This window comes from Malurus melanocephalus, unplaced genomic scaffold (assembly GCF_030028575.1).
Source record: "Malurus melanocephalus ecotype Western Australia unplaced genomic scaffold, MMel_1.1 scaffold_31, whole genome shotgun sequence".
NCBI lineage: Eukaryota > Metazoa > Chordata > Aves > Passeriformes > Maluridae > Malurus > Malurus melanocephalus.
In genome coordinates this window covers 101471-122635 of record NW_026623263.1, presented here as the reverse complement: position 1 = coordinate 122635, position 21165 = coordinate 101471, and the positions used below count along the sequence as shown (strand labels likewise).

The window sequence follows — 21165 nt, the reverse complement described above, 5'->3', positions numbered from 1 at the left end:
AAAAAAAAATACAAACATTGCCTTTAGATTTCCACTGGAAGTTCTACAGACATGTATGCAGAACTGCAATATTTTAWTTTTTTCCATATCAACCATGATAYATTTTAAGTTTGGCACAGTAAGTTGTTCTAAGTTGTACAGGTGCACAAATATTCTTTCTTAGCTTAAGAAGAACATACTTACCTATGGAGAAGAGAAATAAACAATGGAGGAGTTGACCCTACCTTCACTGGGATCAAGTGCAAATTTCTGGCATTTCCAAAAGGAATAATTTTACACACAAAACTTATTTCAAATACAGATTATATTTAAAGACTCCAGCAAAAAAAAAGAGAGATTCATTTATGCTGGACTAGTCAAATCAGATGTATCTGCCAATTTGAGCCTATTTTTTATGTTTGTGATTGTGGTCTTACTGAATTTTTTGGAGATGGCTACAATTCCATAAAGTTTTATTACTGTGTAGTTCATAACACATTAACCTGAGAAATGCAATTTAAACCCAGAAATATTTATCATATACACTGTTATAAATATACATTAAATAAAACCATACATAAGAAAAATGCACTAAACATTTCGTCTTTCATTTTAATTTTTACTGTTAAAAATTTCTGATTTATACCTTCTGTTTCAAAACCTTTGTGAATGTTCATAAATGAGCAGAATTTGCATATTGCTCCAAGATGCTCCCAAAAGAGAAAACTGCTTCCCTTGCAGAGAACAATAACATTAATTTGAAAAGAAAAATCACAAAATCAACATTGACCTGATCATGCAAGCTCTCATCATATGTCATTTACATGGCTTCAGTAAACCTGGCCACTCACATAAGTGTTTAGGATACTAGACCATGTCACAGTCACCTTTCACATCATACWCGGATAATCAGAATAAATTGAATGGAATTAAGCTACAGAAACTTCTTCCCAGCACAGTGGTGGCAAATTAGTCTACAGTTAGGTATTTACATTTGGTCTCAATAATTTTTAGCCAGTGCCTCGATCCATTTGACATCCTCCCACCAGGCTCTGCACTGCTGCAAGGAATGGGCAGCAGCCCCCAAACCCAACTCCCTCTATCAAACCTATGAATCAACTCCCTCTATCAAACCTATGAATCAGACAGGAACAGCAAAGCATAGGAATGCAGATGAAACTCGAGAGAATGGCCAGTCAGTGTTAATCCTTTTTAATATTCCACTTCACACCAGAGAGGATTTACTTGTGTCTTAAACGGCTCTAGGGCCTCTGAATGAGCAAACCTGTCSAACAGAGCAGACATTCATTTGAAAAAAAATCCCGGTAATAAATATTGATCTATCATAACCATAGATCATTCTAGAGTCACAGCAATCTCTCCTTGCCTAATTAAACTGTGTTAATATGAAAATGTGGGCCAGGCCCATAAGGCACAACACATCTGAGGGAGTGTGCAAATGCCTGGAAGTTGCAAGCGTGGGGAAGAGAGGCAGAAAGGCACAGAAACTGTGCCTGCATGCTAATGAACTCCACCAGATCATAATCCATACAGATGCAATTTAAATTCCCTTCCACATCCTCAGCCTCAAATTCTTCTAATTAACCCGCAGCCACAAGATAAGCAGCTATGTGGGGGGAGGTTGGGGGAATGGCACAACAGAGGTGACAAAAGGCAAAAACCTACTCCTTGCCACTCTTTCCTCAAGATTTGAAGGTTGTGACGGTCACTAAGCTAAACTCGGAAGGGTAATAAAAATGTCATTTACTTCATTTCCCCATGACATTTCAACTTTTACCTTGTAAGAATTCTTGGATTTAGGACTGGTAAAAAYGCTTTAGCAATCATAAAACACGCACTACCACAGCCACGCGGCAGCACTTAAAAGCATTTCACTCCCACTCGACAAGGAGCTTTGTTAAAGATGGCAGGCAGTATTTCACCAGCTTGGCTCACGCTTTGTGGAGACATTCAGCTTCCTACAGAGGTTTAAGTCTAATGGAAGTCAATTTGTTGCCAGCTCCAGCACCATGCACACTTGCAAGGAAGCCACAGAAAAGAATTGCTCTGCTTTATTTCAAGTGGTGCCACAGCAACCTAGCAGTGTTGCATATTACCATATGTWGAAACCTGCTACAAACAGGCAGATTCCCACAGCCATTTCTGTCAAACTCTAGAGGTGGGATCTACAAATTGTAGTTCTTCAACAGCATTTCTAGGACCTAAAAACTGCAATTCTTCAACAGCTCTCCAATGCTGCCCTAACATGTAGCAGGGTAGACCTGGAGAAACCTGTTTTCAGTAAAATTCTTCATAATTTGCACTCAATCAAAGCAGAATTTATCACAGTGTTTTTAGTAATCACATTGTAAGATAAACTGCTGGCTATCATTTCAGGCATTTTCTGGTTTTTTGTTTGTTGCTTGAGTTGTGWTTTTTTAAAATGAGTGGTAACAAACAGCTGTTTTCAGTAAGCATCCAGAGCCCTGCTACTCCACCACAATTAAATGAGATGAAAAGTATTTGATTGTCCATTTACCGTATTTGCATATATAAAAATATTTTGCAAATGCAGATGTATGCAGGTGTTGTTTAATAAGAAAGTCCTCATGTTTTCTTTTTTTCAATACAGCTCAGAAATCTGAAGGAGTTATACGATTTCACGAATGGCTAATCTCAGCTTCTCATCTTTATTACTGTTATGTTCAAATCAATTTGTGTGATCTCTTTAGTGTTCACATTAACATCTGGCTAGTAGCTTTCTAGCTTACTTGAAGAGAGTTGGTGGCCTCATTTTGAATTTTAATGAAGACCACACTGCATAAATCATTGACAGTAGATTCCCTATTGGCACACTTGGCCTTGATGGAAAGCTGAAGCAAGACAGAAAGAATGAAATGCCATTACATTACTGCAATTGAATAATCCAGATCATGGCTGGTCCACAGCATGTCAAGCATCTAAGCATGACTGCCACAGTTGTTCATTACAAAGTTCAAGGGGCAAAATTAAGAACTAAACTTCAGATCCCTTGATTTATGATATATCACGAGTTCTACAGTCACTTAGAAAGCTCTGATTTTTCTTTTTTTTCATCTCTGAGAAAGGAAAAATGCCACAATGGGGCTTAAGTTGTATGAACACATACAAGTATTTTTAGACAGACAATACAGAACTGCTTTGTCAAACTACCTGCTACTGTACTCCTGTATTCCTAACAGACAGTCATAGCACAGACTGAGACAGGGGAAAAAAACTGAGATATACTGAACTTGACAAGTGAGTCAGACTCTACTTGCTTAGGTCTCAGGTGGTTTTTTTTCATTCCATGCTGTGCTCTAAGAGAGGGAGGGGCTCTGTTCTAGGTCTCGCTGTGGTTTATATTGCAGCTTCTAAACAGGAGAAGCTCAGGTCTATTGGAGATAAGCAGAAAATACAGAGAATACATGATCTGTAAGACTGATTTTTTATCTGTATCTAGAGATGTGTTAATTTATGCACAAATCTAGCTGTACATGTAATGATCTTGCTTTTCTCCCTACCAGAACCACAGAATTAATGTTAGGCATTTTCATGAAATGATCACTAATAGTGATCTTCGACCTGAGAAAGTTCTCAACCTGCATGAGCTATACTCTGTTTTTCCTCCACTGACAGTGAGAGATCTGAAGTTTGCTGAGCTCATTTCCCATTGAGGGATTCATCTTTCAGAGTCAACAGGGCTGAAGTCTCTGAAATTTAAACTCCAAGCAAGATCTCAGAACAACACAGAAACACAGGTCTCACATTAAGAACTAAAACCTAAAAACATTACAGAAGTATTCATACTGACTCTAGAATGTGGTCATTTACTGCACGGGCAGTGAGCATGGGCACTGAGAATGCCATCTGCTGGCAAAAGCACCATGAGGGGACATAATTCCTTATCAAGCAACTTAGAAAAAAGGGCAAGGTTAAGAAACTCGGAGGGGATTGTCAGTTGCTCGGTTTGGGTTGGTATGTTTGGTTTTTTTTATCTGCTCAATTGAAGTTTAATTCAACAAAGTAGCTTTACCTGCATGATATGATGCATTTTATGTAGAAATTTTGGAGAGAATGAGCCAGAAGAAGAGTATTACAACTTAATTTTGCAGTGGAAAATACTAAAATTTGAAAATAATAACAATTTAAAGACACAATAAATAATGAGGAAATATGAATAGAGCTGAAAAGACTGAGATTGCTTGTACTTTCCTGTTCTTCTGGATGGGAAGCCACAAAAGGAGCAACYGAGGGCATTCAGTTTGTTCAGCCTGAAGAAGAGAAGACTGCCAGGAGACTTCACTGCAATCTTCAAYGTCCTCAMAAGGGGAAGTGGAGGGGCAGGTCCTGATCTCTTTGCTCTCATGACCAGGACTCAAGGAAGTGGCAAGAAGCCATAGGAGAGGTTTAGACTGGATTTACAGCCAGAGGATGATTGACCACTGGAACAGGCTCCCCAGGGAAGTGGTCACAGCACCAGTTTCACAGAGTTCAAGAAGTGTTTGGACAATACCCTCAGGCACATGGTGTGAATCCTGGGGTGTCCTGTGCAGGGCCAGGAGTTGGACTCAATGGTCCTTGTGGTTCCCTTCCAACTCATCAGGTGCTATGATTCTGTGATTCTCTCATTTCATAGGAACTCCAAAATAACTCTCAAGATTTTATAAATTACTTGGGGAGAATATTGAGAATCTAAACCTCTACATTAAAAATTGGAAAAAATCAAACTCAGCAGTGGAGCTGTTTGTTATCATGCCATCAGCTATAGCAACTGTGATTCCAAGCTTTATGTGGCCAGCTTGAGATCTGACYGCAAACAGCAGACAATATCTGTCTGGTAACTCTGCTTACAAAACAGTGACCCTTGTCATAGGACTACAGCAAGGAAGATCCACAGAAGCCAGTTCTCTGCTGGTTTCAGAATTGTCTCTACTGGGTTGAAAACATATTTTCCTTCTCTTTTTTTATCCGCTCAATGATTATTGATGCAATGCTTTATTGTGTCCAGTTCCACAGCCAACAACCAACCAAGTTACCTAAATTATGTAACAAAAAGCAACTGGTTCCTGTGTTTTCTGCGTGTCCCATCTTTGCAACAGAGTCAGAAACATGGGATTGTACAGGGAGTAAGATTTGGTGGGGTTCARCAAGGACTTTGGTCTAAATATAATTTGATTATTATTTAGATTAAATTAACTATCACTGACAAATAGATGTCCATCTATCCAGCTTAAAARTAAGATCAACAAAGAAGCTGGAAGTGGCAGATGTCAATTCCAACATATTTAATAGCAGAGGGAAGCAGAAATATAATTTTAAAACTACAAAGCATCATTTGTGAGCAAAGTCAACCCTGACCACAGCTTTTCCTAAACTCATATCTTAGGAAGTAAACATGTATTTATTGTCAGCTGTGGCTCCAAGAAAGGCAGCAAGCCTGGAAAATCCARTACTGACAAGATGCCATTTACATTTTACCACTAAGTTACCATGACTTACTCTGACATATAGGAAGAACCCAGGAGCAACACCATGGCTAAAGGAAGAAAAGTGTCATCCAGGATGAACACAAGCTTCTCTGAAGTCTTGAAAACACCTGCTAATTTGAAAACTCATCATTTTACCCATTTTAGGTAAAAAGGGAATAGGAAAGAAGGTTTAAAATAAGCCCAAGAAATAAAAAAAAACCAGGAAAACAGAAAAAGCAGTTTTAAATGTTAGTTTTACAGAATAAAGCCTTTGATCTATGCTTCATYCACACAAAAATTGTCCCTGAAGGTACACCAAATCTGTCTCTAAAACAAGGAAGTGGAAGCTAAATGCTGTGTGGAGGGACCCTCCTGATCGGTGTTCTGAGAGTCCCATCACTGCTGAGATCATTATTCTCCAAGGGAATGAAGTCTGGGGCTGCATTCTTCTGGGTGAAGGTACCAGCTCACCTGCAGTTCTCAGGGTAGCTCAACATGGGGCTGCCTTTTGCCGCCACTCTTTCACTTCCAATAGTGAAACAAAGATTTTAGGATGGCCCTTTCTTTTAACATCATCCCTGGAGGTTATTTTGTGACTAAAACTCAAGACAAGAAGGGAAAAAGTGTTAGTTCTGCCAGGAYTGGAATATTGCCCTGAATACACCACGCTGAATACACCACACTACTACTGCCCTGGAAGAGTAGCAGGCACTGGGTTAAAAACTAATTTGATTCTCAGAGAACTCCAGGAATGCCTGAAAGGTACATGAGGATATGTGTAATTTCAGAGACRTCCAGCTCTCTCCAACACCAGCATGAAAACAGACTCCAGTTAGGAATGGGCCAAAAGTCAGAGGAGTATCAACTCTTCAATTATGTAACATGCTGTGAGACTCAAAAAAGTAGACACACATAAAATAATATGAATCTTTAAGTCTTTTCCAGATTCTCTGCAAGAAGCTGATTCCTTAGCCCAGAATTTGCTTTCAATTTAAAGCAATTCAATTACAAAGGGAGCACACAGGCCACAAAGCAGTCTAAAAATCCCTACTTAGAAAAGATTCCTACTTTTTAGGTAAGTAGGGGTCTAATGTATGGTTGTATTATGCTTACGTATTTAAAGAAATCTGAATGCTTTGCATCATCTCCTTTCTGAGTTCACTGGCTATAAAYGGTTGTGGAGAACCCACAACCCATACCCATCAGCACAGCCCAGTAAATGGGTTTCCCCCACTCAACAGCTCCTAACAACCMGATTAATACTACCAGGTTCTACTATTCTTCACAAAATGAGAGTGTTGGCAAAGTCTCCTTTCATATGGAAATCCCCTGCTTGACATACAATGACACTATCCCACAAAGGCTGAAGACAAAATGTGATTCTTGTTAAATCATAGCCTTTAATAGGTACTGAGGGTTGTTCAGTGCAGGGCAATTATTCCCACTTGGGAGTTCTCAGGAATACAACTGGCGAATCCGACTATTTCGGCATTAGAGACAATGCTATGATCAAAGATGCCCATGTCTACTTTTTAAGGGGTCTCATAAGAAGTATGTCATTTCTGTTTGGGTTTCTTTTGAGTTACTTTGATGTCTTTCATGTGTTATGTTGAAAGGTGACATGTTTTGATTTGATTCAGCAATTCACAGTGTAGGGCACAATAAAAACCAATCTCATACAAGTTCAAGTAGGTGATTAGATAGATAGATAGATAGATAGATAGATAGATAGATAGATAGATAGATAGATAGATAGATAGATAGACAGACAGATGATTGAAACATAAAAAGAATTGAACTGAAACAGCAGACAAGAAGATTAATTTGTTAAGTTGCTTCCAAGTAGTAAATGTACAAAAGCCTAATTAGTATTGAAAAATATTTAAATCTTCCATGCCTAATGACCTTTTAGAATTTGAGCTTTGCAGCTAGTAATGATAGGTTTGAAAAAATCAATAGCACTATACAAATTATGAGCAATGCCATTAAATTCTTAGTTTGTGACAAGCATTAAATCCCATCCTGRTATACTCTTGAAGGCTTGCCTTCTATATATATTCAAAGTAGTGACCACATACAAAATATTTTTTTTTAATGTAAGTGCTGTGCAAGTTCTAGAAGACCAGGAAAACTACAGGACTCASTCTGAGGTTAAGAAAGTATGCTGGAGGGCCATAATGCTCATGACAGGATGTGTGCCCCTGATCCCAAGCCTTAAGATCAAGAAGTAATGGTAGTTGTACTCTCTTAAGGCTCTGTCAGACTTCTCTTTTACTTCTTGAAGTACAACAATGGTGTCAGCAAAAATAAAAAAAGGTGACTTGAACACAAATACCACTATGCAATATCATGCTCACCAACAAAAGCTACAGTAGAGGAAGAAGGTGGGGTTTTAGTWACTAAGGTGAGGGGTGTTCAGAGCCTGCCTGCATCAGGTGATAAGCGATTTYCTTCACTGTGGTTGTTTTGGCTTGAGTTGTTACTTTGGTTTTGTCTTTTTTTGCTTCACCTATTAATTCACCTTAATCAGGACCCATTAATTTTCTTACTTTTGCTCTTTCCAGTCTCTCAGAGGCGGGGGAGATACTCAATCCACCATGAAGAACTTACAGGACCTGGGAAAGCTTATTCGTGACTCATGACATGGCAGCCAAAGCTGGGATCAGTCTTTTCTCCAGAAGAACTACAWATACTGGTCCAGCTTCCAAAGGCAGCCTTTGGCAGTGGGGAGTTGATTTCCAGGTGAAAATCTCCTCAGCTCCTTAGAATCACCCAGAGATTATACAGCCTAAGAATATAGCCGATCTTGCTGGAAGAGGTTTTTTTTGTTTGGTATTGGTGGGTYCTTTTGTGTTTTCTTTTGATTGCTAGTCTTAAATAAAACCCCAAGCTTTCCAGAGTTCCAGATGGGCAAAACGTCCCCCACACAGCTATGTGGGAGATGGGGGTATAGGGACATAGGACAATAACTCATCTCACCATTACAGACAAGCTTTCAACATTAAAATACACAAAATAGCAACACCAAACCATACTGAAATTCACATCACTTTGTTTCTGAATTGGGTTATTATTTTAATACAATTTTTATACTCAATTTCATTTGGATCAACAACTAGTTTTGAGCCATAAACAGATTAAATTCTGCAAATCCAGGTCACCAGGAGCACTGCTTTTCTTCTCAGCTCTAGGAACAGATTACCATCAGCAAGCCCAAACTAAATATTTTGTATTTTTGGTGGGCCATCTTGGTGCTGATGGGAAAACATGAACCTTTGTTARAGAACTGTCCAGTGTTCCACAGTCAATGTTACTGACTGCTGTGCTTAACTCCCCTACTCACTCCCAGGGACTGTGAGTTACTGCGGGATACTCCCAGCAGTCTACAGACAGGATGTCATGGATTTGCAGCCAGCATGGATGCACCTCTTGTATCTGTCTCTACAAGGCAGATGACAGCTGGAGCTCTTCCAGGTTGATAGCAGTAGCCATAGCAGCAACTCCCGTTCCACAGCTGGCAAAGGGAATAAACACGAGTTCCCTATTCCACGCAGTCTGGAAACAAGGAGCRTCTCAACTCTTCTTACTTGGGTCTGGTTATATTTTTGAGTATCGTGGTAGGTAATTYAATACAAATAAAGTAACATTTTTATCTTTCAAGAAAGAAGATTAAATGTTCACTTTTTTGCTCATTATGAGGTATTTTGGTCYTTGTTCCAACTTCAAAATACTAGGTAGTATTTTCTCTAATCCAAAATCCAATCCAATTATTTTAGTGGTCTTTGGATCAAGTCTCTTCTCATTATAAAGTCCAATTAAAACATTTAATGTTTCTTTCAAGTAACTGATATACTAGATGAGAAAGTAACAGACAATCCAGACAAGTAACGTACGTTAAGGAAAATACATCTGACAAAAATGTTGCACATGACAGAGATAAGATTTAAAAAGTGGCAGTGATATTCTGGTTACACATTTATCATAAATCTGTGATGGAAGAGATGAGAGGTACGTCATAAGTAAATCATATGGGGCAGGAGTCAAAAATAAAATATTATTTAATTTTTCAATTTCAGAAAACCCCCCTAGACAAAGTATTATTAAAAAGATTGAGAAATCTCACCAGCAACAAATTAAGAATTGTAATCCTATAAAATAACCTTTAACAAAATTACCTTTGTGAATATACCATTAGGTATGCTTAATTTTCATTCTAATAAAGAGGAACAGGGATTCAAATTTCATAATGAGGTTAAAATTCTATCATTATTCATAACTACCTTAATCCTGTGCCTCTGGTAGCTGCCTCACACAAGTCAAAACCTGTTTCCATAAAACATAGGCTATCCTAAAACCACTTAAAAATAACTTAAAAATAACCTCTCACTAACTTTGCTGATTCACACTAACAGCTTAGCATCAGCAGATACTGGTGTTTTGGCAGCAATGCAAATTCATGCTAATTTTCTTTGAGATCTTTCCTAAAAAAAGCAAAAGTGGAAGTCAATGCCAGAATGATTGTCACATAAGTACAACACCTTACTTACTTACTGAAAAAAAAAAAAAAAGATGATAAAGCGACTTATTAGCCCATCTCTGGAATTTTAAACAGTACTAAGAAAAGAAGGCTTTGACAATTACTGTATTCAAACATATATGCTACTACACCGTAATCCTCTCCTGAACCAYCAAAATCCTAGCATCCTCTCTAAAAAAAGCTCAAAAGCAGTGTAGTGCATGTGCTCCCATCAATATCCTCCACCAGGATCCAGGGGCTCCTGSCTGGGCAGGTCCACGGCTGCAGCCCTGGACCACAGGCAGCTGCAGGTCACCCTGCAGGGACAGCACTCACAGCTACTGCAGCGTGAGTCAGCTCAATTACCTTTCCAAGTCCTACTCTGCCTCCATTTTCTTTCTTGCAATGCGCAAATACTTTGAGACACAAAGCAAGTCTAGTAGCCAACTGAAATTAACCTCTCCAAACACAGTGCRCTAAAATCACTCCACTCAATTCATAATCCTGCTATCACCACATCCTCTAAATATCTGAAGGATCGTATTTGTAGCATGTCCCTAAATGTGCATGTGAGACTACCTGAGATCTTTAGCAAAATTAATTCCTAGACAGTGATGGCATTCTGATAGTGTCCAAGAAATGTGGTTTTTGTTTCTTGTCTCTTTTCCCTTTCTTTCATTTTAAATGATAGGTTTGGCTCAAGTACCTATGTCCTCTGACTTGAGGAATTTTAATGAACTGCAGTTTTCAAGTAAATCAGCACTAAACCCATACTATTCAGGATTTTATCAGTGACTCCAAGAGCTCACATGGCAAGCTACTAGGTGTGATGTCAACTGAGTTTAGATCTGCTTCAACAAAGGAAATGGGACTATACACCACTTTGTCAAAGTATGAAGCTGTGCACACTGTTTACCAGAATTCCCAGATCTAAAAACCCTCCACAGGTTACTAGCAGTCCTCAACTTTTGAAATGGTAACTTTCAGAAGGGAAGTTGTTAGGATTTTTTTGGAAGAATGACAGTATCATAGAGCAAACACTTTCTAGAAAGCCTCAAAGGCAAGTGTACTGCTGCTGCTGATGCAGGCGGCTGCCAAGAGGAATTCAAACATGTCTTGCACTTTGCCAAGGACCCCYCTGGCTGCAGGCAGGGTGGCAATAACAAAGACTTAGGTACAGGTAAAGAACTCACTAAAGTCAGCAGCTGGTTTCTGCACTGGCTGATGGGCAACAGGACCCACCCTGGTACTATTCAGATAGGAAACACATCTCTATGTTCCTGATAACCACAGAAGAAAGTACAAAGGAACCATAGTGCATAGCTTGAGCAGTATTTATGAGAAGGCTGGGGATGAACCGCTATCTAAACAAAACAGATTTAATCTAGCCAAGGGCTTGAATATGCACCAATGTGATCGTTTAGTGGCTCCAGGTGGAAATGAAGGGATAAAACAGCAGTGTAAAAATCTTACAGAAGGGCCCTCAATGGCTTCACCCTTCCCCCACCCAAAACTGTCGTCTTTTGTGAAGCTGCTTTATGCAGCTGAAACTTTCTTGTTAATTARGCAAAGATTGGTAGGTACAGCTGCAATTTCAAATGAGCTCTTACCAAGACGCTCCACTTGTTCTGCCTCACTGCCAGATGCACAGTTCCTCTTCCAGCTTGCACACTGTTTGCATTTTTTTGTCCTTTTGATATTACCATAAGATGGAAGTTGTCAGTACATGACAATGAAAACAGAGGCACCACTGGAGTACCCCTTTAAAGTCATGTTGCCCGTTGTCTTGGCAACCAGTTAATTAGTTGTGTTACTCATTTTTCACCAGCACCTGGCAACATCATCTCTCCAAGATCTGTTTTTATTAAAGAGTCTGCTAACTCAGCTACTTTACAAGGTGGCAGAAAAGATCTGCTGGCATTTCCATTCTGAATCTTGTTTTTCAGGAATTATAAATCACTCACATTGCCCAACARCTGAATACAATATGCACAAATACCCAACCCTTTGAAAAGAACACAAAAGGAGTGTTGGGATCTAGTCATGATCCCTGCAGTGCCAGTATATATATTGCYATTCACTACACAAGGAGAAGGATTAGACCTTAATTAATTCTAAAATCCTTAATTCTAAAATTCTTTAAGTGACAACACATGAATGCTTTGACAGACAATCTCTTGCACATCTTTCCTTCAACATCACAGGTGTATGGCATGGGGACACGACTGGCTCCATGTCCTCCAAGTTTCCATGGCATGGGGACACGACTGGCTCCATGTCCTCCAAGTTTCCTTTTGGAGAAAGATTCCTACCTTTCACATTGCTGCTGTGCACATTGTCAAGCTGTTCTGAGAAGCACACAAGCGTGTACTGAGCCAACACTGCAATTATCATAATTAAACACGATAATCAAACAAGCTTCAGTCAGCCAGCAGTTGGACCTGACTACATCAGAAGCCTTCCTCAAGAGTAAACTGTCCCTACATGTGAGTTGCACAGAGACTTCAGACTCAAAAGGGTGAAAAAAAGGTTATTTAATTACATTCCACAGACAACCCCATCATCTTGGATGAATACTTCCCTTGGACAAAAGGTCACCTAGTTACCTAAATTCCATTTCTGAGTTTGGGACCATAAAGGAATACATACTTACAATCATCTCTTTAGTATCAAAGCCTACCCTTTCAGCAGCCGATCAGCCAAAATTCATATTTGGGTAATATAACAGAAATTAAATGTTCTGAATCTTATTAAAAAATGGCAACAAAAAAGCYTTCTCTCTGCCAAACAGAGAGGACACAAAGGAGCCTTATGCAGAATTCAACATCAGAAAACAGCAGAAAGATACTAAAATAATTATCTGATCTGTACAATGGGGTTCTGGAGGTACAAATGGGCTTCTCCACAAAATTTTAGACAAGAAGCTGGTCAAAAAAGAGATAGCTTTATGCCTTGATATTGCCTTTATTMAAATTTCAGGCTCCCTTAATGGTCTTTAAGCACAGATTTTGTCAGTTTATTGTTTAAAGATTGAGCAGTGATGAAATACACATTCATTTCTGCTTGTCAGAGATGTTGTTGAATTCCAGTCACATACAATTAAGCTGGAATTCAACACAATTCCCTAAACAGAGGCGTCTAGACAAACATGGAAAAAAGTCAATCAAAAATACAATTCCTAGAGAAAAGCTTTGAAACAACTCTACATTCTTTTTGCTGCAAAGGGGTGCACGATCTTATTTATCATATGAAAGCACAGCATTTGCTTGATTTTAATTAATGCAGTGGTATTAGAATGTATAATTTTAAAGAGACAGTAAAAATGCTAGTAATGCTGTAATATTTTTGCTACAGCAGAAACAGGATCTTTCTGTCTCCCTGAAGTTTTAACATAAAACGCATCCATGTTAAAAATGGGACACATTGCATTTTGCATCCCTTAAATTCTCTCTCTGTCAAGCAAAGCAACAAGTGTCACTGAGAAGTTGAATTGGCTTCACAACATTTAAATTGAAATGAAAGACATGTATTCTAGACCTGAGTTTACTTCCATAAATAAGGAGCTACATTCAAAAATCTTCATGCTGTGTATTGTTGTATTAGTTATGATGATTTTCAAATTGGAGGAAGGATAACCGACATATATGATTTTTTTTTACTCTGGAAGTACTTTACTGTCTACAGGTATGGGGAGATACAGCAAAAACTGCTTGAACGTATGCTGCAAGAAGAAAAGATTAGTTACTGAAGACATTTTTGTACATTATTCAAAATTATCACATCAATGCTGTCATGGTAGCAAGGCACCAGGATCTCTTTGTCAATGATGTACAGCAGTTGACCTCAGTTAGGTGACGTAGTGGCCTAATAYAAAATTCCATAAACCTTTTTTCACCACTCATGGGAGATATCCCTGAAGATGGAATTTTTGACACCTACCAGTACCAGGCGGTACTACTCAACATGCACATGGCCACAATGATTTCACCAATGACAGAAACCTCTTCTCTTCTAAGAAGGTCATATATTTTCACATGAGAAACCTGATCAAATTCATCCATACTTACTCAGCATTTGTATTAAGAGTAATGAGGTTTTAGAAAACTTACCAAACACTTGATTCTCATGAAAACAGAATAAACCCAAACTTTACACTTCACAAAACTGGAAAAAAAATGCTTTGCTTTAGAGGATTCATTCAATAAAGGAACAATTGCCTTCAAAAATAGGCAGCAAAAGAGATTTGGTTTTATTAACCCTACAAACTTCTGATTTCCAAAGAAAGTTCCTGTGAGTGAAAGCAGACTCACCATACCTCAGCTTCTCATACCAAGAAAGAGAAAAGTCCAAGTCCTTTGGGAAGAAACACAAGGTTTGAGCTGCATTTGTGCAATGGYTGTGGCATCAATTCTGGAAACTATAGAGCTAACCTTCTTGTTTTTATTTTTATCTTTAATGTACTCTACCAACTACAATAAGCTTCAGTCTCTGGGACTACTGGATTGTTGATACATGAAGAAACTGTTCAATCAAAAAGTGAGTTTTCTTAACTTTAAAAATGCCCTAAAACTAATGGGCCAGGCAATTTCAGAGGGTAATTTATTAATTCTGCTCTTGAACTCACCTCGAACTTCAGGAGAGAATCGAGCTGAATGGCGAGACACAAAAAGTTTCAGTTCTTGATCCAAGTTGCATTCGACCAAGTTTGTGTCCCATGATCGAATTCCTAAAATTCAAAATAAAAAYCACATCCAGCTTAATACATGAGGATAGAAAATTTTAATTGCGTATTTTTCTATTTGCATTCATGCTACTTGAATATTTCTAAACTCCAAGCCCAGCCTCCCAAGCTTCCTTTCAAGGCACACAGCTATTTTCTAGAATGTGCTCAGAAGGATTCTGACARGAATCAGAAAAAGACCATCTTTCTAAAGGGTGACCATTCTTTAAGRTTCCAGCTTTAGAACTGCAGCAGTAGCCACTTCACAAGAGGACACCAATGTCCCTGACTTGTCCTTAAAATAGCAGTATGGAGGTTGACAAAACCAAAAGAGTCAATCACTCAGAGGACACTCCAGTCACGTTACCCATTTGAGAAGAAAACGACAGCATTACCTAGATTGTTGCTAATTAATATTTAAACACAAAGTATTAAATTGCTGACTTCTTCATTCAATATCTTTGAAGCATATCATATTTTAACTAAAATTTAAGTGATCTTTTATTTATAAAGTGTCAGAACTCTAGTTTTGAGATTTGAAAATGCTGTGCTTGATCTTCTCTTTTACAAAAAATGAAACAGCACATCTCTGTTCCCTACTGGTTTTCCCCCAGCTACTCAAAAAGTTGACACTTATATGACCAATAAATGTATTATTCCAAAGCAGATTTTTAAGGATTGAAAATTGACCAGGAAGAATAAAGTCATTGCAGCCAAAAGTCAAGTTTCCAGTTTTCTTCCATATGATTTTGACAAATAATTGAAAAAAAAAAAACCCAAAACACACTTCAGATTTTTCTATAATTGTGTTTTGAAATAGTTTTGAAAAATCTTCTAGTTTTGAAATAATGGGCAGACAATAGCGCAAGTCCAGGCACTGCTGCAATTTTGAGAACCAAAACTGCACTCAATATTTTGTCCTAAAAGAACATAATTACATCTACACAAATGAACTGGCAAACATAAAGGGGATTGCTGGTGAGGAAGTGTCTGGTGGCCCCTCCCCACATGGCCGTGCCTTTGCATGAAATCGTTGCATTAACCCACTTTGGGGCTTGACGAACAGCAGCCTGAAGAGGTGTGTCCAACCCCTCACCACTAGAACCAACACTGCTGCTAACTATCAGGGGTTTCAGGCTGTGGATGTTACTGCCAATGCTACTTCCCRTGCTATATATCCTATTTCAAAGCAGCAGAAATGCTAGGACTTAGACTGGCAGAAACCATGTTGCAGGAATAAAGGATGAGGAGAAAAGACAGAATTGCAGAGAAACCAGATCTGCAGTGCCAGTCTCCCATTGCAGCTCTGAGTAGGTTCTCCATGCAAATATGAACATCTGCATTTCAACAGCCTGAAGCTTCTGCAAGAAGAATGCATCCAGGGCTTTTCCTTGTTGGCATCCTAACAGAAGAAGTAGCAAGCTTACTACTGTCATATGCTGTAACAATTAAGTAGCTGCCGTTTGAATATCTAGAAAAAAATGAAAATACAGCATTGTCTGTTTCATAATTACATGAGAAAAATAACTGAGCTTTAAGCAGCCACCTTCACCTCCTGAATGATGCATCATTGTTCAGAGGCATAAGCACCAAGACTCTTCTGCAGGTCTTCTTTGTTTTCTCAGAAACCTCTTAGCCGTAGCGTGCATTTTTGGGACGAGTTTTGGCAGCAAATACACCTTAATATCTTCCACATGTTGGAATATTTGAAAGCAAGAATGCCAAGATGATTTAATACCATACACATAGAGTACATATGAAAACAATAACTATTCAACTGACATTGATCACAAGGCTGAAGTACGCTGAATGAATGAGCTCTAAAGTTCAAGAAGCTTGAAGACAGTAACTCCCTGGCCTATGACACCAAGCTTGTATGGAGAACCTACAAAGCTTTTTGGAGGTCAGTTAAGCAACACGGAAGGTGATATATTGATGCTGCAAATGACAGGACTTGTCCACCATCCCTAGCTGCTTTAGTTGCAATCATAATTTGCCGTAGGGATAAGATTCTGATKAGATGCAGTCAAGAAAGTTGTGCCAGGCAATGTTCAAAATACAGAACTCAATGCAAAATAATAGGAAAAAAACCCAGAAACAACAAAGCAAAGGGGAAAAAAGCCTATATGTCCTATGGACACAGTGGTCCTAGAAGCGGAAGCTAGAATTTGGGGAGAATCTGAAATTTGCAACAGCATGATTCAGCAGTCTGGATGCAAAAATAATATASACACATTACAGAGTAATATAATGTATTAAATAGATGATATAACTAAATCAGGTTTGGGGTAGAATGAAGGTAAACCTGGAACTAAAACCCAAGGTCAATCCAATGATGGATTAGCAGTATGGACGTCACTGCTGTAAACAYGGCTGAACTGGAGCCATTTCTTTCTTTCTGCAGTCTTAGGAGTGCAATGCCACTAGATACAGGACTAATCAGACAGCAGGCAGGGCACACCCAGTAGCATCTGCTAAATCAGTGGAAAAAATCTTGAAGCTTTCTCTTCACTCCCCTCTTCTCTTTTGGTGGATGGCAGGTTAGAGGATTGCCCCCTTAGCAAAGTCACATCCCAAATGTAATTACTGAAAATGCGTCTTGCCATGCCATTTTCTCCCCATGATATATTAGGAAATGACTCTGCATTCCACCAGGTTGCGTAGCATCACGCCACTGATGTGTTATCAGCAGATGTTTTCTTTGACACGTTGCTCTGCAGTTTGGCGCATGAATCCACAGTTTTTGGTGATGGTACTCAGGAGATATACCAGAGAAGACAGTGAGGCAGAGTTAAAGAATCAAAATGCATGTAAAGCTCTACTGAGAATAAAGGTTGCAAGAAGTGCTTTTTTTCTCCAGACTACAGCAGACTTTCCAAAGAGCTCATAATTGCCTCATGTAGATAGAGCTTCAGACTCCCACTGTGTTCATCCAGAACAATGTATCTCAAAATTTCACCAAAGATTTTTTCCTAGCAGGCAAAAATTTTGATCAGATGGTCTGATAATAGAAGCAGCGAGGTGACTTCTAATCCAAAATGCTGAATTAAAAGGCCAAAATATTTCTTCCAAACATCTAAACCTGTAAATGGGCGTTATGCTTAGTGGCAGGAGATAGCAGCAACTGAGCTATGCAGCAGCAACTATACAATAGAAGATTCAAGAAGAGACTGAAGAAGATTTCTTCAGAGGAAGGGTATGAGTTGTCTTGAAGGGAAAAAAAAAATACCTATTTGCTCTATAATCRTTTAACAATTTAAGTAAAATGTAGCCAGTTCACTTCTGACACAACTGAAAATTAGATAGAATTAAGCAAATGCAATGGTGAAGAGGCTCTGAATGACAAAGCACCTGCCTCAGTAGTTCTCCCCAGGAGACAATGGTAGCAATAAAGATGAACAGGTTATGATGAAACTGGTTAGCTGAGATGAGGATGCCTTTTACTTCAAACAGTTGTGAAAAATAATTCAGAGAAATACGCAACTAAAGCAACAATGGTTGAGAAAGCAACAATAGAGACAGATGAAGTCCTAGCTGGACTGCTGAACCACACCTACATGACAAGGCTGCTACCARTTCCCCATTTCGGGGTCTCTTCTCTACTCTAACAATGGCCGTTTCTGAAATCTTTGCTCTCATCAGCCCAGAACAAAAAATACATGTTATAAAATCAGGTGACAGAGTTTAACAAACTGTAAGGTCTGGCAATAATTCTCTTTGTGCTTTATTCCACTAAAATTGCAACTTTTTTTTTTTTTGTCCTCTCTGCATTTACACTCCAATCTATTGTACCAGAAAATCACAACGAAAACTTATAAAACTGTCATTTCACKTGCAATGCCATCCTGCATCGCCGTCTTAAGCAAAGGACAAATAAACGCCGAGTCAGAGCAGTCCGTAGTCGGACAATAACGAGGCTGAACGCYCAGGTAACAGCCTTGTTACTCATATGGGTTTCTTTATTAGGAGTAAATAATACGCGTACGTATATAGAGCTTGGGTCCTGAAAAATTCTCCAGACGACGGAAAAGTCCCAGCGCCCAAAGTTAGACACAAAGGCGCGGCTGCGCTCCCGCCCGCGCAGCCGCTGCCGCCGAGAGGGAAAACGCCCCGAACCCCGCCGGCTTGGCGTGGAGTGGGGGACGGGAGATTGCGGGCGGCAGCCGCCCCACAGCCCCAGCCCAGCCCATCCACCCCATCGCCAGCCGCCCTTTGTCCGCCCCGGGCTGCCATCGGGACCGCAGTGCGGACCGTGCCACGCCCACCCGCCGGTGTCTCCGGGCAGACGGGCTCGGCGGCGGGCGCTGCGCTCCCGACCCGGCCCCTCCGCCCAGCCATGGCGGGGAGGGGGCTCGCTGCGGCTCTCCGCAGCCCCGCTCCGCAGCGCCCGCACCCCGCGGGGGAGGGTGAGYGGATGGGTGACTGCGGTGGGACCCCCCGGGGAATAACGCGGCTCGGCGGGATGGGTGTCGGGGGGCGATCCGGTGCCGGCCGCGCCCAGGGAGGGGCAGGGCGCCGGCGGGGGTGTCGCGGCGCTGCTTGCGGCGCCCCGGCTCCCGCCGCCTCACCTCGCTCGATATTGGTGATGGCCCGCCGCAGGTGCTCCTCGGTCACCAGCTCGCCGATGACCACCAGCAGGTAAAACTTGCTGTCTAGGAAGCGGTGGGAGAGGCTGGGCGAGGTGGAGGTCGGGTTGGGGATGCTGCAGGAGGGCTCCGAATCCACTTCTACCACTACGGTGGCCATCGCCTCCGCCCCGCGGCTCCGGGGCGCCGAGTGCAGAGGGGCCGCTCGGCGGCGGCTCTGCAGGCGGCAARGAGGGAGTGAGGGCGGGCGGGGAGGCGGCCGCGCTTTTATACGGAGACGGTGCAGGGCAGGGACCTGGTGAGGAGGAGGAGGAGGAGGAAGGGGGGGAGCCGGCGCATCCTCCGCGCCGCCGCCGCCTTTCCAGCATCCACAGCTGATGTCATCTGCGGCAAATCCTCCCCGCGGCGGCCCCCGGAAGCAGGAAGGACGCGGGGGGCGAACAACGCCCCGAGGGGACGCCGATGGTGCGCCCTGCCCCGGCTCCCGCCCCGGCCGTGCGACCCCTGGCCCCGCGACCCTCGAGACTCCCGCTCCCCGCGCCCGTTCGGGGCGTCACCCTGCCGGGCCCATCCCGGGTCCCAGCCCTGAAACAGGACCATGAGGAGCCGCAGGTGATGGCCTGGCAAACCTGGGGAGCTTATCTGGGAAAGCCGGCACTGGGACTCCAGCCGCGCTCCAGACGCCGACGGCTGAAAAAGCAGTGCCACTGCCCAAGGCCAGTTGTCCTCTCCTACATCTTACTGTAGCACTGCAGCAAAATTTGAGTCATACTTAAACACACACCCTCACCCAGTAATCTAAATATTCTCGCTAACTTTTAAAATTTGAAAGCAGTTCACTTATGGAGCTTTTCTGTACTTATTCAATGCCCGTAGATAAATTACTTACACCAGAAAAACACTGATTTTGGAAAGGCTGCTGAAAACCCATATTTTTAGCTTATTCAAAGCTTCAGAAGTTCAAAGGGGTTTGTGTAAGTAATGTTGGCCAGGCTCAAGCAGCTCCAGGGAGCAATGATACCAGAAAATTTATACAATGACAAAACCAAAGGTTTCATTCCTCCTCACAGGGATGTTAGCCATCTGCACCCCAATACTCAGTGATAACTGCCTCTGAAAGGTGTTTTACCCTCTCCTAACATGGGATAGAGCAGACAAATAAATCACCGTCTGAGATGTTCATCTCACTTTACTGACATAAGCAAGGCACTTGTTTACACTAAGCTTCTTGTTTATATGGCTCATGTGAGGTGGGATAAATTTCACCGTGATCTAGGAAAAGAGATAAACTTCCGTATCTGTTTTTTTTTAAGATAACCTCTGGTCCCTGGCTGAGAAGACACTTCCTCTGTCTGCAGCTTCTTACAGTGTTGGGTTCTCGAATTCTCTGGCTGCTGCTCAGAAACMGAATGCTTGCCTTGATGAGCCAGTATATCAGCCCTGTCTTTGTATTTTGTTCCAGGRCACTGTGGGGTAATTCACATGCATTTGCTGTTAGATTGTCACTAAGACTTTTTTTTTTTTTATTTGTTTTGTTTTACTAGCCTAGAGGCTACAGCTTGAACCCACAAAGGTTAAAACACCATCATTGTAAGTGCTGCTCTGCGATATTGTATCGGTTTATAGCACCTAGTGGTTTTGATATGAATAGTTCCTCKGCATCAATACAGCACTGAGAGCCTTGGCTTACATGATATTGCATCCAAAGTAGACTTTTTCTGAACTGCCATTGCGCTGAAGGTTGTAGCATGTGGACAGGCATTTTCACAGCCATGTCAGGTGGCTGAGATGACACAGTGGTAAAGAGCAGCAGTGCTCATTCTTCACTGGAGCTGACACTGCTGATAGAACAAATACAATGGCAKAGATGCAGAA

At 41.0% G+C, this 21165-nt stretch overlaps 1 protein-coding gene across 1 annotated transcript in view; it reads right to left on the bottom strand.

Moving 5' to 3' along the window:
• MAP1B (microtubule associated protein 1B) overlaps positions 1–19546 on the bottom strand; it is a 70009-nt gene extending 50463 nt beyond the window's left edge. Inside the window, exons 1-2 of the mRNA XM_057363767.1 lie at positions 19273–19546; positions 14609–14710 (exon numbers count right to left, since the gene is read on the bottom strand). Of these exons, the coding sequence (XP_057219750.1) occupies positions 14609–14710; positions 19273–19450 (280 nt within the window). The 5' untranslated portion in view covers positions 19451–19546. The remainder of the gene's footprint in view (positions 1–14608; positions 14711–19272) is intronic.
• Positions 19547–21165: the final 1619 nt, after the last annotated feature.